General features: G+C 27.6%; 4 protein-coding genes across 9 annotated transcripts in view; 2 read left to right on the top strand and 2 right to left on the bottom strand.

Annotated features, from left to right (window-relative positions):
- Window positions 1–5834, top strand: part of LOC145966141 (uncharacterized) — a 71586-nt gene extending 65752 nt beyond the window's left edge. For both annotated transcript variants that reach the window (XM_083089969.1, XM_083089970.1), the window contains exons 15-16: window positions 1589–2647; window positions 3143–5834. In XM_083089969.1, the coding sequence (XP_082946095.1) occupies window positions 1589–2647; window positions 3143–3445 (1362 nt within the window). In that variant the 3' untranslated portion in view covers window positions 3446–5834. The remainder of the gene's footprint in view (window positions 1–1588; window positions 2648–3142) is intronic.
- LOC145966143 (choline/ethanolamine transporter flvcr2b) overlaps window positions 1–7253 on the bottom strand; it is an 89006-nt gene extending 81753 nt beyond the window's left edge. For all 5 annotated transcript variants that reach the window (XM_083089989.1, XM_083089987.1, XM_083089983.1 and 2 more), the window contains exons 1-2: window positions 7022–7253; window positions 6140–6356 (exon numbers count right to left, since the gene is read on the bottom strand). The gene's annotated coding sequence lies outside the window, so the exon portion shown is untranslated. The remainder of the gene's footprint in view (window positions 1–6139; window positions 6357–7021) is intronic.
- Window positions 7254–8157: 904 nt separating this feature from the next.
- LOC145966922 (uncharacterized) lies at window positions 8158–11552 on the top strand. Its single transcript, XM_083091348.1, has 4 exons — window positions 8158–8301; window positions 8720–8911; window positions 9311–9463; window positions 9889–11552. The coding sequence occupies exons 2-4, from the start codon at window positions 8742–8744 to the stop codon at window positions 10838–10840; spliced, it is 1275 nt and encodes a 424-aa protein (XP_082947474.1). The 5' UTR covers window positions 8158–8301; window positions 8720–8741; the 3' UTR covers window positions 10841–11552.
- A 2313-nt stretch (window positions 11553–13865) lies between these two features.
- Window positions 13866–17117, bottom strand: LOC145966361 (uncharacterized). The gene is made up of 4 exons (XM_083090407.1): window positions 16934–17117; window positions 14670–15108; window positions 14546–14578; window positions 13866–14219 (listed from the first exon to the last, which is right to left on the bottom strand). Exons 1-4 carry the CDS (start codon window positions 17089–17091, stop codon window positions 13866–13868), a joined length of 984 nt encoding a protein of 327 aa, XP_082946533.1. The 5' UTR covers window positions 17092–17117.
- Between the last annotated feature and the right edge of the window lie 4047 nt (window positions 17118–21164).

Here is a 21164-nt window from a genome sequence, read left to right as displayed (position 1 = left end):
TACAGAATAAATTTGTGTATTTAAAGTTATAGTTTCCTATATATCAAAAAATTGGGAAAGGTCTACATAAAATCATTTCAAGATTCAGCAAAAGATTTATAGCTATGGTACTTTGGTATATATTAACCATAACACATATTGATCATAAATTTGATTTTTATTAATTTTTCCTAAAATGAGGATATCTCTAAAATATATCTTTAATTTTTACATTAATAATATATCAAGTTATTCATCATGTATAAATTTGTCCATCGCATTTTTACAAAAAATACGACCTAATTTGTTATCTACTCGTTATCGATAAAATCTAAATAAATGTGAGATATGCTCGGGTCGCGTTAACACGACGGAATCAATTCCGCATCTGAGCTACAAAAAAAAGAATTAATTGGTAAGTACCATCTATTTTTACATATGTATAATGCCATGACTAATAAATGAATGTATTAATATTTTCTATAAAATGTTTACAAACGGAAACAATTCTTATAAATTTTGTTGTTATTGTAATTCAGCAATTAATTTAATAATTTTGCATTTTTATCCATCTAATAATTCCTTTAAATCTATGCTTAAAAAACTGTAATTGTACTCCAAGATTCTCTATCTAATATGCTTTATCAATTATTCATGAAGTCCCTAGCATTATTCAATATCATACTAATAACATTGATTATTAGATTAATTAATAATATTTATCGTGCATAATTGTGCATAACGTTCTATTAATTTTACATCACATATTATATGTAACATATTAGCAACAATATTAATCACATTACCACAGAAAATCCCTTTATCGCATGATTATTAACACGAATGGCTTATTTTTAATTTATAAAAACAAATGCATGACTTTTTACTTAAAACATGTTGGTCTTCAAAACATATCGTGCAAAATTTTGTCTCCAAAAACTTAAATTTGTGTAAATAAATAAAAAAACAAAATTTAGAACTATCGAATGCGATAAATTATTAGGCTTTTTAGGCTTCAAAAATTTGAAATTTTTATTGTCAAAGTAACAAAATCTATTATTAATAATTAGCATGATAAATATATTATTAATAATAGAATGAGAATAATTATTATTATATTAACAAATTTATCATTAATAAATTTTCTAATAAAGTCACGGCCAATATGTATTAAAAGAAAAGACATTCATACGATTAATAATTATTGTCAGCGACTTTTTCAAATGTCGGTGATATTACAAATCATACGTTGCGTTAATGATACTAGTGCTATTCTATTAAATTTTTATCTCATTATAATATTAATATAAATATCATATATATAATATTATTAACATCACTGTCAATATTATTATATCATTAAAATAATAAATGTACGTTATTGAATATTATATCAGATAATAATATTAATCGTATAATAGCCCTAGGAAGGAGAGACAAAGAGAAAAGAGACAGGAATTCTGTGCAGGAACCTTTTTGTAGCATGTAAAGATAAACAAAGAAAAAATAATAAAAACTCAGGACACAACGTGATTATGAAATGCGCAGCTTTCAAATGAATTCATTAGTGCGAGACAATTAACATCGATCAATATTTTGTGTGTTCTAGGAAGAATCTACGATATCCCAGGAAATCGTCGATATTTCAATCCTGCAAGAAGATAAAAATATAAAGGCGACAGAGGAATCGTGCCGCAGAAATAACGCCGAGGTAATTAATCTCGAAACGAATAATTGCGCTGCGAATTCGCGTACTTCGATGATCGATCCCAGCGACGATCAGAAAGTCAAAAACGAGAAAGACCCGCCTGATGAGACGACATGGAAGGATCGACGAACGGACGACATCCTGGAGAATCAGAGAAAAAATAGCAAAAATGAAATCAATGCCAAGCTCAACAATCAGGAGCATAATCTCGAAACCGAGTGCAAGAATGACAAGGAACGAAAGGTTCGAAGGATCGATCTGAAGGCATATGGTTTCGAGAACGAATTCACGGATCAAAAGAAAATCATTCGGCAGCAGAGGATGATCAACAGATTGGATCTCAAGTCCTTCGGCTACCAGGATGGCTTGCGTCGTACTTGCTCCAATAATCAATTGGATCAATCATCACGGAACAACGAGAAATCGAATTTAATAAGACGCTCAATCGAACGTAGCGGATTTAAAGGATCTCTGATCGACGCGCCAAAGTCACTCGATTGTAAAGATTTCGCGAAAAGCTCGAAGGATCTCAATAAGTTACGGGATAAAGTTGAGGAAGTGGGTTTAGGACTGATATCGGTCAAATCAATGCCGAATGTTGCTGATGAAGTATATTACCATGCGAATCCGGTTCACGTGAACGAGAAACAAGATCAGCAGGACGAATTGACTGCCAAGAATCTGCTGGATCGCGAAATCGATAAATCAGAAGAAGGAACAACGATGGATGAACGCGATGCGATCGGCGACGAAGATGATTCGCTGCTGAACAGTTATGACGAAGTTTCTTCTGACGTGGACAGATCCTTCGAGGATATATATGTCAGAAGCAAGGAACAATTTCGAGGAACGGAAAAAGAGTGGCGGACGATGCCCTCGGTGAAAAGACTCGCAGAAGTGTTTGGCAGACGACAAATTTCCGAAACAGAGACCATGCTAGTGAAAGTAAACAGAGCTTCGGTAACTAACGAAATAGTCTCTTCATTTTAATTAAATTTCATTTAGATCTTAGATTTCAATTTGAGCTAGATATATATTTGAAAAATATTCAAAGAGTAAAATTCTCAAATAAGTCCATAATTTATAAGAATATATATAGTATATATATATATATATTTATATCTAGATATAAATAATACAAAAATAGATGGATTTATTTTAGAGATAAAAAACACATAGATAAAAAGATATATAATTTTATAGATAAATTTACGTAAATTTAATTGGATACGGATTCGTATTTAAAAAGAATTTATAAATTGTGATAGCACTTAATTCATGCTTTATTTATTGTGCGAAATTTATCGATCATATAAAATGATTATCAAATTAAAAATCATATTTAAAAAATTTTTAAATTGATATACCATTTATATAATGTCGTACACAGTAATTTTCATTCTACATATTAATAATTTAAATATTCTATCAATGCCATGTATTTTTATCTCGCAGATGGCGAAGATAGACGATATCAAGGACAGATCGTTCACACCTGAGATACAGATAATCGAACCGCCAAGACAAATGCATAGTTTGACAGCTAGATCTCTTTCGAAAGAATTTCGAGAAGGACTTCGTCAAATGCCTGGTAAAGTGTCCTCGCCGCCAGTCAGTCGGTCACTGATAGAAGAACGATCAATGAATCGAACGGAAATCGTACGATCGAAACGAGAGAATAACGATATAGACGTGATCTCGCCTGGCAAACTGAAATCGAACATTATATTTTGGGAGCAAATGCAAAAAAGAAGTTAAACTAGTATATCTCCTATTTGATAGCAATAAAGAGTTAAAATAAAAAGTTAAAATGGTCACAATGAAATAGATTTTTTGTATATATGTAAGAACAGAGAGGAACGATATATTGTAAGTTATGCGACTGGAATTATGTACTATAATAGTGAAGAAATGTTAGAACGAATTTACATGATAAAAAGTCAAATCACGAATTTATAAAATAGATTCTAATAAGAAGTTAAATACTAACAATAAGTATGATAATTGTTGCAATACTAATGACAAATAATATTAATTACTAAAATTATAAAGATAAATTGTTTTATATCGAAGCCAAATTTATATGCATAAATATTATCGAATGACTGTAATTTTTAATAAAATTGTTAAAGTAAAAAAAGAACAATCTTAAAATATCTTTATAAATGTCGCAATAAATTTTGTATATTTATAAATAATTTTATATATGTATCATTTTGTGCATATTTTCGAGCACACAAATTGTGAAAATATAAAATTATGACATCAAAATCGAATCAAACGTTGTACTGCAGGAATAATATTAATTAAAAAAACTGATTTGCAGTTATTTTGTGAGCTATAAAGTTGCTAGAGTTGCTATCCTTGCAAGGATAAGGATATGTTAATGTCTACGTTGATAAAATAATAGTCTCTTAGCTATTATAGATTTTCTTATAAGATATTATAAGATCTTATATAAGATTTTCTTACAAGATGTAAGCATGATAGAGTAAACAAAATCATCTTGAATGATAACAATAAGAATAATTTGTATAAAAGTATGATTAAATTCGTGTCATACAGCATCGCAACACATTGATAGCCAAAGAAAGAGTTCCGAATATCATTAAAGATGAGAAATCGATTTAATTTTCTTTTTACTGATTTATATTATACTTTTATTTGATTTATATTAAAAATTAAATTTAAATAAAAATTATTAAGTTAAAAAAATATAATGATATTCTAATCATGTGTAATTGTAATATTCGAGTGCTCTCTATCAATTTTTGATTGTACAAATGTCGATAAATTCATAAGAAATTTTCAATATTAACTAGATATTAAATCATTTTATGCCAAGATGTGGCTTATGCGGCATATATATAAAAAATATGTAATATCATATATATGATCTTGTCATTGTGACGGAATAATCATATCTTTTTCGCAATATTAATAGTTTAATTTCAATAAATGTGTATATATTTGTGTATGTATATATACATAAATATTATATATATATATATATGTATGTATATATATGTATATACGTATATGTATGCATATATTGTCAAACGATCGTGATGTCATTTTTAACAAAACTCTTAAAATTTTAAGAAGCAAAAAATAAGCTTAAAATATCTTCAAAAATGTCAATTAATTTTGTGTATATTTATAAATAATTTTATATATGTATAGGATTTTGTACATATTTTCGAGTACACAATTGTAAAAATATAATTATGAATACAATTGACATCACATAAAATTGATTCAAATATTATACCGTAAGAATAATAATAACTACGACATTTTGATAGCCAAAGAAAACATTCTAAACATCAGTACTCATTCGAGATGAAAAATCAGTTTAATTCTTTTTTCGTTGATTTATGTTACAGAAGTTAAATTTAAATAAAAATTATTGAATTAAAAAAATATCTTAATCATGAAAAAATGATATCCTAATCATATATTTATTCATGATTTTTACTATTCATTAATTTTTGATTATACAAATGTCGATAAATCCATATAAGAAATTATCAACATTAATATTATCCAAGTATTAAACTACTTACGCCAAGATATTTGATTTAATCAATACATCTAAAGAATATGTAACTTCATGTACATGATCTCGTCATTGGAACAAGCAAGTAATTGTATTTGTAAAATTAATAGTTTAATTTCAGTATCTATATATTTTCAATATCTAATGTGATTTTGTCCACAAAAGTTGTGGATAATGTAAAGCTAGTTGCAAACTATTGATGAAAAATGCTTAATGGATGATAGAAAATGTTTCTCTTGTAAAATATAATTTGAAGTAATATAGTAAAATAAAATTAAACCGAAACAAATATATTTTACATTAAATATTTTTTTAAAGCAAGATGGAAAAGGAGCTAAAGTAAAAAATAACTTAAAATGTAAAATGATGCGCATTATCCACTAAAATATGTAAAACAAAAAATCATAAGATACAAAATCAATACTTTTCACTTATTTGCCACAATTTTAATACAAGTTCTGTAATCTTTTTGAATATTAATTTGCAAGTGCCAAACAGTAGAATGCAATAAAGAAAATAAAACAGATTACAAACATGAATTGCATAACAAAGTAAAATAGTATATGTAAGACTCGATCAACAGATATCCTAGAAAAAGGATATAAAAGGATTACAAAAGGATATAAAAGAATATAAAAGGATTATAAACTATGATATAGATCAATAGAAACAAAAGCAATATGTAAATAGTCAATATGTTATTAGCTATTGCTTGAAAAAAAAAAAAGATATCAATGATATCTTATAACAGCCAATAATAAGAGATAATACACCAAATTATATTAATAATATTTCAAAATAATAATATAAATATAAATACAAATGACACAAAATATTGGTATTTACATATATTATTTAAAATAGAGCAATATTTAAATAAATGTTCTACTCACAACAAAAATTCTTTTTGAAGTACGATGCCAAATTCCTCAATTGGTTCATTAATTGCCTTTGAGATCCAGAATGAAAATTTGAACGTATGCAGCACAAATGGCCAATCCACTGTTCTGTCGTCAAGTCGATAGGAAGAAACATCATGTTGATATGTCATGAGACAGCGTACAATTTCAAATAAGTTCTTTCGCTATCCCATATTATGTAGCATAACATCTATAAAAATCAAATGAAACACTTTATTAATAAAAATCTAGAAAATAGCTCTTTAGTACAGAAAATAAAAACTTAAATATGATTTAACGAGATGATTTTCAAGTATCACATTTTATTCTTGGTATTAAAATATCGACCTAAAATTATTACAATTCTTTGCAATATTCCTATGCTTTTAATGATCACTAGCTCATAGATATTTGTTGTAAATACTATGCGTGAATTCACTATTGCATACAAATTGGCAATACATAATACAACTGAACATAGATTATACATGAGTAAACGAGATAAAAACATATGATAAAATTGATCTTATAAGGCCTGCATTTATAAGAAAATCAATATTAAATATTGAAAATAGAGATATATATATCCTTATGCTGTTCATTCAGTTCTTCATTCAAAACCTGTACCTCATTCAGTGTTTCTCATCTTCGAGATCATTACCAAATAAAATTTATTAATTGCAATTTCACTCTTTATTCTTTCTTATAACTTCCTTTTCCAAAACGAAATTACATGCTGCAATATTAGAGTCGATTTTCAAAACAACGCGCCTAAAAAATCTAACCTAATCTAGCTGAAACTACGATCTTTCCTCATATTCGTAATAAATATCTTTTTTAAAATTTTTAATTTTTTCACGAAATAAGGAAACTCACCTTCGACATGAATCCTTTGACGTCTACATTGCACTGATCAATATGTCCTGCGCATTTTCGACGATGATTTCTGTTATCAAGTATTTACACCACAGTTCTCGTCAACACTACTTTCGCCGGTCATTTCAAAATGTCGACTGTGACCGAGAGAAAATAAATGTGATAAAATATAAAAAATCTTTATTTTTTTATTTATGAAAATATATTACTCGCGTATCACATTCACTTCTGAAATATCATGACGATAAAAAATGAACATAAATATATATTACGCGTTTTTTTTCTCTATTGACAGTCGCGCGCAACTTTGAAAAAAATGCTCTTGTGACCAGTAATATTATTTCCTCTTCTTAATGTAAAAAATTAAAAAAGAAATAAAAAAATAAATATAATAAGCAAGAAAAAAAGAACAATGAATATGTGTTTGGGTGCACATATGTTTATCCACATTATTAGAGAAAAAGAATGGATTTTAAAAAATAGTAAAAGAGATAAAAATAAAAATTTCAAATATATATATAAATTCTGAAAGGAAATGTAAATCATTTACAAAACTAAACAAATATCAGGTAAATTTATCAACTAAAAATTTCTCGATTGCATGTTTTAATTCGCAAAACAAATATGAACGTATTAAAATATTAATAAAGTATCAATGTAATTTATTATACTATTAACTAATCGATGTTTTCTTCGCAGAATACTTTCCCAATCCGATATATTAGTAAAAGAACAGCACGAGCCTCTGAATATCGATAATTCTACTCGAATGAGATCGAATTCTTCGATTAAAATTATTTCGAATATAATCGCATTTATACACACAAGAAAAAAATTTTATATTTCTATGAGATGTTTCGAAAATTATATTGAAGATTAAAAATACTTGGAAATTTTGTATTCATATTGTGTCCTGATAACGTTGAGTTGAGAAACTGAGTTTATTATTTTGTTCCGTTTTGTCTTCACGTGATTATATGTATTTATTTATTTTATTCACATCTCAATTTACAAGATTTACTCTAAAATGTATATTATTCATTTGCAAGGCTAAATAAATATGAATAAATTTATCGATTAAAAGTATCTCTCGATTATATATTTCAATTTACAGAAAAGGAAAAAAGCAAACCAAGTCTCTATTTATCGATAATTCTGCGGAATTAATCATCATTCTTTTCATAGAAGGGTCCCAGACCTATTATTTTGGATTCGGCACTGCGACATTTTTCAAAGTAAATCATCGAGCAGGTTTTATCAAGTGGGATAAAATATAATAGGTATTATATTTCTCGATTAGAATTATTCGAATATATTATCGCATGATATATGTGCGAAAATAAAATTTAATACATATAAAGTGTTTCGAAAGTGATGTCCAAAGTTAAACTAATAAGAAATGTTGTGTTTATGTTTTATATTTGTACAGCTGAATTGAAAAGCATTCGTTACTTTGTCATATTTTTGTCTTAAAGCAACTATATATTTAGTAGTTTCTCTATTATTTCAATGTGCAAGGTTTTTCTTTAAGATTTATATTATATATTTGCAAGACTAAATATAAATATTAAATTCGTCGATTAAAAGTTTCTCGATTGTAAGTTTTGACTCGTAGAATAGAGTTATAAATTTATTAAAATATAAACATATATCAATGTAACTTGTTATGTTATTAACAGATCGATATCTTCTTCGCAGCGAACCATCCCAGTTCGATATTATGGAAAAAAGGAAAAAAAAGAAAGGCTGGATAAGCCGCTCCTATCGACCGGTAATGCACATGATTTTGCCCGATATTAAAGAAGAAGAGCAGTACGAGCTTGAAAATGTCGCTTCTGCCAAGACACATGAGAAATCGTCGTCTCTTCCTACATCGAAGCATTATGCTGGGTATTATATATTCTTGGATTAGAATTACATCGAATAATATAATATCCCATTGTATGCGATAATAAAATTTAATATTTCTATGAAACGTTTAAAAAATAATCCAAGTTGTTAAAATATTTGAAAATTTTTTTGTCTTTACATCGACGAGTTGAAAAACATTTACTCTATTTCGTATTATGATAACGCGATTATATATTTATTCGTTTTATTAACATCTTAATTTATAAAATTTACATTATTCATTTGCAAGGCTGAATAATCAAATAAGTTAACTAAGAGTTAACTAAGAGATTCTCGAATGCATATTCTGACTAATAGAACAGATATGGATTTATTAAAATATAATCATATACCAATATAACTTGTTATATTATTAACAGATCAATGTTTTCATCACAGAGAAAAGAAAGAAAAGGAAAGCAGACCAAGTCATTCGCTTCTAAATAAATTACTGCCTGATATTGTAGAAGAAGAGGAACCTCTAAATATCGATAATTCTGCAGAGTCACACGAGAAATTATTATTTTCTCCTATGTCGAAAGATTACGCTAGGTATTATAATTCTCGATTAAAATTACATCGAATATAATTTTGAATATTATTGTATTATATGCAATAAAAAATAAAATTTAATATTTCTGTAAGAGAAATATTTAGAAAATGATGTTCAAGATAGTAAGATATTTGGAAATTTTGTGTCTTTATATAGCCGCGTTGAGAAGCGTTTATTAATTTGTTTCATTTTATCTAAACGCGATTACATATTTATGTGTCTTTAATGACATCTTAATTTGTAAAGTTCAGTCTAAAATTTACATTTATTCATTTGTAAGACTGAATAAATGTCAAATAAATTCGTTGACCAAAAGTTTTTCGATTGTATTTTCTGACTCGCGCAATAAATATGGACTTATTAATATACAAACATATATCAATATAACTTGTTATGTTATAAGAGATCAATGTTTTCTTCGCAGAGGATCTGCCGAGTCAGATGTGGAAGAAGAGGAGTACCGGGAACCAATGCCTTTTTGTTTCGATGAGTCTGGCGAGATAGGAATGGCTAGGACGAGACAGCATCTATGTAATCTACCGAAAATTGTAGATAAGAAATTAAAGGATATTGAAGAATCCGTATTGCCTTTAATGATTAGGGAAAAATTAGCACGCATTCGTTCGAAACCAATTATGATAACTAACAAGGGTCGAAAATATAAAAAACCGAAAGATATTCAAGTTATGAAAAATGAAATTTCTCGGAATTATCCGTTGCAATGTTCCACAATCTTATCATTATCATTTCTACCTGTATTTCTACTTTTATTGTATTTCTATTTTAGACTTTCGCATATAGATCAGAATGATAAATACAATGATATTTTTGCGCCTGACATTGTCGAATTAGAAAAAGAGATATTTGATCATGATAAAACAGTACAAGTTTTGACCGAATATCTTCAGCGAGATATACCTCTTTTAAAAGTAGTAGCTCTTATCGGTGGTACAAGCATCGACAAGTCATATACGGTGGATATTATAAAAAAAAGGCTCCACAAAAGAAATGATAATGGTTTCTCATCTTCGTATCCGACGAACTTTGTTGTCTTGAAAAATTTGAGGGCAGAGCATTCCACAGATGTCATAAATTTTGTGAGAATGTATCAAGAAGCATACGATAGTAGACAGTTTATCATATTGGCCGTTTTTAAAATTGAGCGAATTAATGACGACTTGACTTATAGTATAGACATGAACCGAACTATAAATATTATAAAAGATAGTTTCACCGAAGCAAATATTGTTAGTAAAATTATTCCTTTCGAACCTCTAGATGAGGAAATTTTAGAAAAATACATTATAAACACGGCGAAAAATATCGGACAACCTTTTCGCGAGAGCAGATCAACTGTAATAAACGAAGTTTGGTAGAAGATAATATCAATTGCAAAAAAGCCTATGGTTGCTAAAGAATGAAAATCATGCATAATTGTTTCCAAGCAAAAGATATAGTTCAAGTTATTATATTGCGTTTGATATAGCAATATTCGTTTAAACAATGTGTATTTCTTTTCGCATGCATTTTCAATTGTAACATGTTGCAATAATTTTATTATTATAAATAATAGAAAATATTTTCCAGATTTTATAAATACATCAAATCGCGTCTCGATACTGCTAAATTATTTCGTCAGTTCATTATTCTTTTCAATCTAAAAAAGAAGAAACTTAATTTTGCATTAAAAGCCACTTGCAATTTACAGTCATGATGAGCTGATGTGAATGAACGCGTGAATGAATTTTCATATACATTTCTTGTGGATTGTACTAAAAACGAACGATGATTTTTGCAGGGAATAATGTGTAATGTATTGTTTAGCGTATGTCCGGCAAAACGCGTAATCAGCACGCAATTAAGCACGGTTAAACAATCTCACATTGATTAGGACTCCCGACATACGTAATATTTCGGACTTTGCAAAGTTCTATTTTGTGATAACATTTGGTTTTATGATGATTTGTAAGCGACCGCGGTTATTGCGTATGTAAACCTTCGTAATGACACGTAATAGCTAAAATATTAAGCTGTACGCTGCGCTACGTTGTTGTAGCATCGATCGTTCTTATACAATTAAAAATTCAGTCGAGATTGTTTCATTTTTTCTTTCTTTTTTACTATAAAATTATAGAATTTGATTTGCAAATTATTTATTTCTTTGTACTGTGTAGAATAAATAAATAGTTAATGTTGTAAATTAAATTGTTTGTTAAGTATAATGTCAAAATAATTTGACTGTATATTAAATCTCAAACTCTGGAGAAGAAACTATAAATCCGATAAATTTATTATAATCAGCATTAATAGATTATGAAAAAAGATTGTATTACAATGCTTTATTTATACTTACATTCTAATTCTATAATACGATTTATTTAAGAAGCAATATTGTATTTATTGTAATTAATTTTTTAAAACTTCGTAAGATCTTTTTATTTTTAATTTGTAACAATAACGATAATAATAATAATAATAATATAAATATAAATATATAAATATATATATAAATATACACACACATACATATATACATATATACATATACATATATATACATATATATATATATATATATATATATATATTGTTTCTATATATATTGTATATACATACATACATATATATATATATATATATATTTACATACAACTCTTTATTTGAAAACTCTATATTTATAAATATTATTATCAAAAAACCTAAATAGTTTATTAAATATATCTCGGGATTATACTCTTCCTTATAACAACATTGTATTTCCTCAAAATGAGAATAAAATACATGAGATTGAAAAATTGTGCATCTAATATAATCTAACTCCTTTTTTTCTATTCCATATTTATTTACAAATCAGTGAACAGTTGTGAATTCTCGAAGCTTCTTAAGCAGACATAAAAAAGAAACACACCTTCATGCCAATATTATAACATTTTCGTCGATGTATATATAATATTATGTCTTTTTAACGACAAATTGAGCCGTCAACAACGATTTCACTGCATCATAATCACTGCCCTCAGCTATGACATGGTTACATTATTTCGATATTTCAAACTGTTAGCTATCTGACTAACTGATATTATATCATACTCATCTTATTGTTACTAATCCATGTTTGTGTCGAGCTTTCTATTCCTTCTAATTTACCTTTTCTAATCCAATAATCTATTTTTCCTATCTATAGTAAATAAAATTCTCGATTTTAAAAATTCACTGTTCTCACAGATGAGCACAATTTTATTTATTTGATTTTTAACTTTTTTTTAACTAAGAAGAAAAAATTGTTATAATTACCAACCCCAGAACTTAAAGATTCTAATATTAAATCCCCCCATCATTCTAATTAATGACCTCTGTAATAATATAACATTGAATGAAACAAACATACACACATTCATGCTAAGAAATTAATAGTTTATTTTTAAATATGTATAATATATCGATTAAAAAGTGCTTTTGTTGATTTTTTTTAATAAACTTAGATTTTTATGAAATTATTATTAATTGATTGAACCGCTCACATTCTCTAGTATAAAGATCGCACTTGATCCCGTGTCGTATAAAAAAGATTAGATTCTCTTATCGAAAAGGGATCACCGAATATACATTCGAACAAACAAAGTAATAACGATTCTAAATGGCTGTCTTTCGGGCTTATGGTTCTTTCGATCCAAGTCACCCACCACTGATTGACCCACCACTGCGTGACTTCTGTAAAATTGTTATATCCTTCAATTGTTATATCAATACAATTATTATATTCTCGACCCATCTTTCTCTTGGTGTGGACGTATCATATTTACAGAAATACATAATACTTTGTTATTAATATTTGAGAAAAATATTCTTTTATCGTAAAACTCCCCGATCGTAACAATACTTTGCGTCTCACTTGACTTATGATTTGTCGATCTGAAAATTTACCAAAAAAAATGTTTGATCGATTCAGATAGATCACAAAAATTAATTAACATATAATATGACATAATTCTACATATATTCTTAATATATTTTAGTTTTCACAATATGTTATTAGTATCGTACTTTTAATCTTATAATGTCTAGAATCACAATATGTCCATACATAAAAAGTAAGAAATTTATGCATAATTTGAACATACTTATATTACGAATTGTAAATGTTGTAATGCACACTATTGACTGGAAAGTATTTCTTGAATAATAGCGATATCGATTGGATAATATTGTGTCAGGATTTTATTTGGAACGTAATGAGTCGTTGCCACGGATGGATTCTGTCGCTCGTTGATCAAATGGGCGTAAAGACACGTCCGACCTCCTCCCACATACATCCCTATCTTTCTCTGGATTCAAATGTAGAAAAGTATCGTCCTGTTTCAATATGATTGATCCATTTTGGTGGACATATCGATATAAAATCTAAAACAAAAGATATACATTGGAAAGATATAAGATCATATTCGTAACCATATTTATAAAAATGGTACAAATCTTTATACCTTGTTCTACATAGCAAATTTCATGGTTTTCAGAGAGGATTATGTAATATGGTTTAATATTTGGGTCTTTATGTTTATTTATTAGTACAGTCCTTCTTACTGTGTATTTAAAACTTAGAATTATACTCTTTATTTGGTTTTTAATAAATTTTTTTTTTAAGTATTGTTTGTCTTTATAATGCCAACCAATTATTACACCACAGTGGTTTTTTCTATATTCCCTATACGATACTATCATTCCAATCGCAAATTTCACTTTGTCCTCTCTTTTCGTCTTTTAATTCTTTTAATTCTTTTGTTATTACAACATCAGATTTAACCTGTAAAAATATAATAACAACTTCAAATCTATCACATCTTGTCAAGCGATTTCTCAAATAACATAATATAATGATTTAAATCTTATATAATATTATAATATAATTTCTTCATTGATGTATGGACATTAAAATTAAAAGTATATAGACATACAGTGTGTAATAACATACCTTTATTATCTGTGTAATCTTTTTGTAAACATCATATCTCTTGCATTAGATATTACCCAGACAGCACACATGTCCAAAAGACATCTAAAAGACGTCTTAAAGTCTTTTAGACGTCTTTAAGACATCTTTTGGCCTTTTTGTGCCTCTAATAAACGTTTAAAATATTAAAATTATAATAGTTCTTGCATATGATGATAAATTATTATAGTAATTTAACATAATCTAAGATAACTTACAAAATTTAAATTGGCTTCAGAATTTGATATCATCAATAATTCATATAATGTATGAATCTCTAAATCACAAAATATAAATTCTTCAAGTATACGCATAATTTGCGTTGCTTCTGTTGGATTCCAGAAATTTTCAGAAATATTATTATCTCCCCAAAAAGAAAATTGCTCCAACGGGATCGAGAATATTGAATGCATGGGATACTTATTTTTAAGACGAGATAATACTTCTTGCGCAATACCATCTAGCCATGTATTTATGACTGAATAAGACACACGTGGTAGAAAATATTGAGCCGAAATAATAAGTTGTCGTTCTATAATCTGCTTTTCCTCTGGCTTATTTATAAATTTGATTTGCTTGTATAGAAATCGATATTGTCTTAGACAATAGAAAATTAGGCCAAAGTGATAGTTATTTGTCAAATTAGAACCGGGTTTCCTGAATAAAAATTTCACATTAATCGTAAAACAATTAATTTAAAAAATTAATTTAATTTGTAATATTAATAGTTATCTAATTTATTGAATTTTACCATGGCAGAAATAATTCTGCAGAAATAATTCTATTTAGCTCGTCTCAAACAAAGCAATAAAGAGATCATAGAATTTTCAAAACCTTTCTTTCATATACTTGTGTTGCGCATCAGATTATCACACGTATATGGGATCTACAGTTTAATGCCGGCTAAGTTAGAGAGGTTTTCATGGCAAGATTTCTCGGTGGATTGCCGCTGCCTTCCGAGAGAGGAGCAAGCGTATACAATTTTTCGATTCTACCGGGAATCGAACCCGGGACTTTTGGCTTTGTAGGCTAGTGCGCTGCCTACTATGCCACGCTTCGCTCATGTTCTTTGTTAGTTTCTGATAAATTCAAGTCGGACATTAGTAATACATAATGCTGTAGCTGTTTAGTACACTGTATTCCTGATTTCATTTGTTCTTCAAAATTTAAATGATCAAAAGTTTTTTTCAGCTTCTCTGTATTATACTTTTTTATAACAGTAGAATCTAAGTATCTAAGATTTTCAGAAAGGAAATTTTCACAAATTATATAGAAATAACGCAGTAATATCTTTCAGCAAATATAAAGCTTAAATAATACATTTTCTTCTACATACATATTAATTTTTTTATTTATATCTAACTTTTTAATTGTATACAAATTAATAGAGAGTAATGGAAAGGAATCCATACATACAATATAATATCGAATTTGTTGCAATAATCTCATATATTTAAATTTATTATTCCAAATTATATTTAAATAATAAAACTGGCATTTAAATAATCGAGTTGGCAAATTAAAAATATTTTAATTTTACATATCATTAAAATAAAAATAAAAATTGAAAAGATATTGTAGAATAAGGAAGTATTTAATCTTTACAAATGTCAATAAAATAGAGAATTTGATTACACACAATGTTTTATAAAGTTGTAAATACTATAAAATAAGTATAGAAAATTTCAAAAAAATAATAGGATTATTTCCAAAAAATATAATTATTTATAAAAGATAAAAAGAATATTATACGAGTAAATCATAAAACAAATATATATAAAAGTGTGTTCTTATTTGAATATTAATATATAAATAAACATTTATATATATAATCGTGTATTATTACATATTTTGAAGTTGGAATATTAAAAAATAACAACAACATACTTAAGTAACAAACATTATAAAAAATTTTGTTTTACACTATAAAATAAATTTCTTCCTAAAATTGATATAATAAAAATGAAAAATTTGGTAATGCAATAGTAAGAAAGAGTTTTTTTTGAAATTTATGTTTTGAACGATTTAAAATAAAAAATTTATATAAAATTTATATAAAAAATATGTTCTTAATCAATCAATCAATCAAAGACAATAATAATAATAAATAAAAAAATAATAAAAAAGATACAGGGTAACTTTTATGTTCACAAATTAATAGAACCCATATAAAGAAATATTGAAACCCTAATTTAAAATAACAATGAGTGATGAATCACTCACGCAATAATAAATTTCCTTTATGAAATGATGCATAACTTGATCTCGACGAAGCTTATTATGACTCATCGAACTTTTAGACACATTAAGATTAACAGGTTCAATATGCAATAAAGCAATAGACATAAATTAATAAAGAAATAACATAAATTTACTTTTTGGCTATTGTTTTGGAGAGGGTGCTTTATTAAGCGATGAATATAGATCAAGTGTGAAATAAATTCAGAAAATTAATATAAGAAACTTATGAGTGAAAAAGTACCTTTGATAACATTTCTCTTCCCAAAACTTGTTACTTAGTGTTATCTGTGCTAATCTTTTACAGGTGGACTTAAGGCTCAAAATATCTTCTATGTTAACGTTCTCGTTTTTCAAAATGATAGCAATTACTTCGTCGGGCAAATGTGTTATCGTAGTCATCGTAAAAAATTTAATGGTTTAGGAAAAAGATTGTAACGGGGATGTTATTCACTTTTCTATCACTAATTTTGTTCACTTATATTTGTATATGTATATGTGCAACGACTCGCGATTGTAAGCGCACAAAAGTTATTTCCTAACACAAAATGCGTCTATAATAACGTGCTCCTCCTTTGATGTAAACAGGACTAAAAATACGCATTTTTCAATGCTATAAATGTTTCCAGGCGTTCAGCTTATCAATCGGGATAAAATTGATATAGATTTCTCACTTCCAATTGGTCAATAAAGTTAGCACACAAAGATTATATTGTAGCACTGTCCAAATGCGTCTGTGACGTACACTTCCTTCTATATGGACAAGACTAAAAATACACATTTTTTAATGCTAGAAATATTTCCAAGTGTTTAGCTATCAATTTGACTTATCATATGGCAAGCAAGTTCAATCTCTTAAAAATAATATCAGTTTAAAAGACAAAAATTTTTGAAAAATTATGCAAGACAATGGCATAATATCAGCAATAAATTGGACAATATATTTCCTAAAGTACATATGAATTTAACTATATACTCATTAATATTCAAAATGAATAATTAGAAATTATAATTTATAATTAATATTCTTTAATAAATTAATATATTATATCAATGTCTTTAGTCGAATTGTAAATTATCGCAATAACAACATATGCACGTGCGTATATAATGCGATAATGGCATGTTTACATTTATATGATCAAATGGTATGTGCATTGAGATAAGTGATTGTGATCCACAAGGGTAATAACATTTTTAACCTACTTCTTAAACAATCAACACATTGTGGAAACACATGGCCGAATTCTTATGATTTTGTAATTTTGTAATTTTTACATATATCTCATATTTTATTAATTTGTAGTTATTGTTATTTTATGTATAATATATTTTTAAAACTATTTTTTTAAATCAAGATGTTTTTCTAATATTTTATTTATAAAACAAGCGAAGGAAAATATATCAAAATTGCGTGCATTTGCAATATTCGATGGCTAATTGGTATTATAAATCTAAATATTACTGTGAAAAAAACAGAATTGACATATTTTGAATTTATGATGTAAATATTTTATCTCGTACAAAAAATTAATGCATATAATGATTAGAATTAGAAGAATTAAATAAATATCTCATATATTGTTGCATGTAAAATTCACTGATTTATATAATTAAATATCAAATGTTTCTTATGTAAAATATGCCATATCTTATATGAATAAAATTAGATTATTTGATCAGATATAAAAAACAGGAAAAATTTATGTTTTAATTCATCATTTCAAATTTATAATTTATTAAAATATATAATATTTACATTAATACAGCACATTATGGTTATACTTTGATTTGTGCCTCAATGCAAAGCGAATTAAAAATTTCTTGTTTTTCATTTAAAATAGATAAAGAACAAGAGATATCTAATCACATAAAATTAAATATATTGATTTGAATTATCTCTATAAATAAATGATATCCGATTAATATACATATATTATTTCATATTCGTATAAATATTAATATGTATACATATATATAATAGGTTTGCTTTGTGAACTAAGAGATTCGCTGCGCGATTATAACATTTAGAGAAGATATTTGAATAAAGTATACACTGATTGTATCAGAAAAAAGTTGAAAAGAAGAAATCGTTTATTTGTCGAAAACAGAGCTCTTCGTTTCGTTGAGAATCAAGCGAGTAAGGAAGCGAAAAAAGTATATTTCATAATTATTATGCAGCTAAAAAAGAACACATTTTCTCAATTTAAAAAATTAAAATGTGTTTCCAACAAAATAAAATAAATGTTTATTCTATAGTAAATGTTTTAAAGCTATCAACTATTTTTTTGAAATAGATTTCATCAACTTAAAATCGATTTTTCTAGTTTAAATATCCAGGCATCAATAATTTTGGGTTATAAATCTTTGAAAAAGAACTCCTTATAAAATAAAAATAGGAAGCTAAATGAATGGACGAAGTTACATTTTTCAATTAATTTTAAATAAAATTTAATTAAATTAAATATTGGAACAAATTATTGGATTATTGTGAATTATTTTGAAATTTTTCAAAGAAAGGATGAATTATACAGTGTCTTGGGGTTTAAGCAATTGCAAGAGCATATTCTAATGGAAATCATAGACGTATGACCCTGACGTCTGATCCTGTTTACAATAAAAAAATTAATTAAATTAGAATGACTTGTTTACTGGAGTGGAGCACGCTTTTAATCAGATTCTATTGATGGATCATAGAAATCAATTGATCCGAATTCTATTGAAAAAATTTTTTGTTCTTCGTCTTCGCCATTATGCAGCCTCCAAGAATAATAAAATTAATCGAATACGAACAAAATTAATTCTATTTAAAAATCAATAATTTATAAATAATTTAATTTTAATTTAAAAGTACGGTGACAAATTATGACAAACATATTAATGTTATGTTAAAAAATATCTAATGTTATATTGAAAAGTATTATGTAAATATTATTTATTATGTTAAAAAATAAATTTTTTTTAATATTATATAAATATTAAATATTATATATTAATAGTATGTTAACAATATTTTATGTGTATTAAAAATATGTATTAAAAAAAGTTTTGACACTTAAATTTTTATTGATTATAAAAAAATAATTATATGAAAGAAATTTTGGGATACAGAAAATTACTTTTTCTAACTCATAACGTCTGTCACTCTTAATCTCCTTCATTCTTTTTCATCCCTACCACTTTTCTATTCTACGAATCAACGAAGGCTTCTATTTTTCACCACGTGTCGTTAGACAAAGAATAAACTACCATGAACACAAGCTCTCTTTCTAAAATTTCACGTTGTCCAAACAAAAGAGAGATAGGGAATGCGAAGTCTATATATAATATAGACTCTATAGATCTATATATAATATAGTCTATGATGGAAATAAGAAAAAAATATTATATAAAGTTTGGCTAGAAATGTTTTAATTACAAAGTTATAAACAAATATTGAAAATTAAAATATTGAAAATATTGAACACATGTTAAAAACGGAACGGTAAAATAGGCAACGATGGATTTTTCATAGCGCTGAATATGAAAAGTCAAACATGTTTATGTTTTATATATGCATTTACATTATATTTACTATCTTTAAATGACTCAGTAGGATTTGTTACTATTACATCAATAACTTGTGACGTTCCCGACGCGCGTCCATCCACCCCGGAAGTCCTAATCAGCCGCGCTAGACAGGATTGCGAGAGCCGTATCGAAATCTCCGGAGAGACGGGTGATAATTAGTGATATCGCGTTCTTAATTATTTTTCTTTTTTTTTGTGATAACTTTGTAAATTGGGCATCTCGTCGGAGCGACTTTTCCGGGAGGAGAAGAGGACGAGGGGAAACCTTTCCCGGCAGCAAAAAGCGGTGTTTCAACCCCGCTATCAGCGATAGTTCCGAGATAACGCCAGAGGATCCTCGAGCCAGGATAGCACAAGATCTCGGGTGGCTCACACCCTCGGCAAAGGGAGAACGAATACCGCTAAAATCGGCTTTCTGAATCATGGATTATAGGGCCTGTATCGCCGTTGTCCTCCGAGGACGCAGGCGAAAGATCGATCGGAGATGATCGCCGAAAAAGGATCGCCAAGAATTTGGCAAGGTTTAATTCTCGAAGCTATTACGGCCCCCGATACGGCGTTGTCGCGGAGCACGAAATCTGTCGTGTTGACGTTATGAAGGATTCACGCTGCGTCCGATGTATGATGTACTACATCCGATATCCAATAACAGAGTTTGTTTTCTAGGAATTTTAGCTAGAGGTGTTTTGTCGTAGCTCTGTTATTGGATATAGGACGTCGTACATCGTAACATTGGATACAGTCTGAATCTCCCATAAGGGCGCTATTGGCCGCGCCTCCGCACCCCTACGCGCAGGATTGACGCCGTCGATCCTGGATCGCGAGATCCAGGGACTCACTCTGGCGAAAGCGTCCCTTTTGACCACGTTGCAATTGACCAATTATATCGATCTGTGCCTAGGGTAA

This window comes from Camponotus vicinus, unplaced genomic scaffold, assembly GCF_025532165.1.
Source record: "Camponotus vicinus isolate PSW18456_S1 unplaced genomic scaffold, iyCamVici1.0 SCAF_2, whole genome shotgun sequence".
NCBI classification, from domain to species: domain Eukaryota; kingdom Metazoa; phylum Arthropoda; class Insecta; order Hymenoptera; family Formicidae; genus Camponotus; species Camponotus vicinus.
The sequence above is the reverse complement of the archived record's forward strand: the minus strand, read 5'-3'. Positions and strand labels throughout refer to the sequence as shown.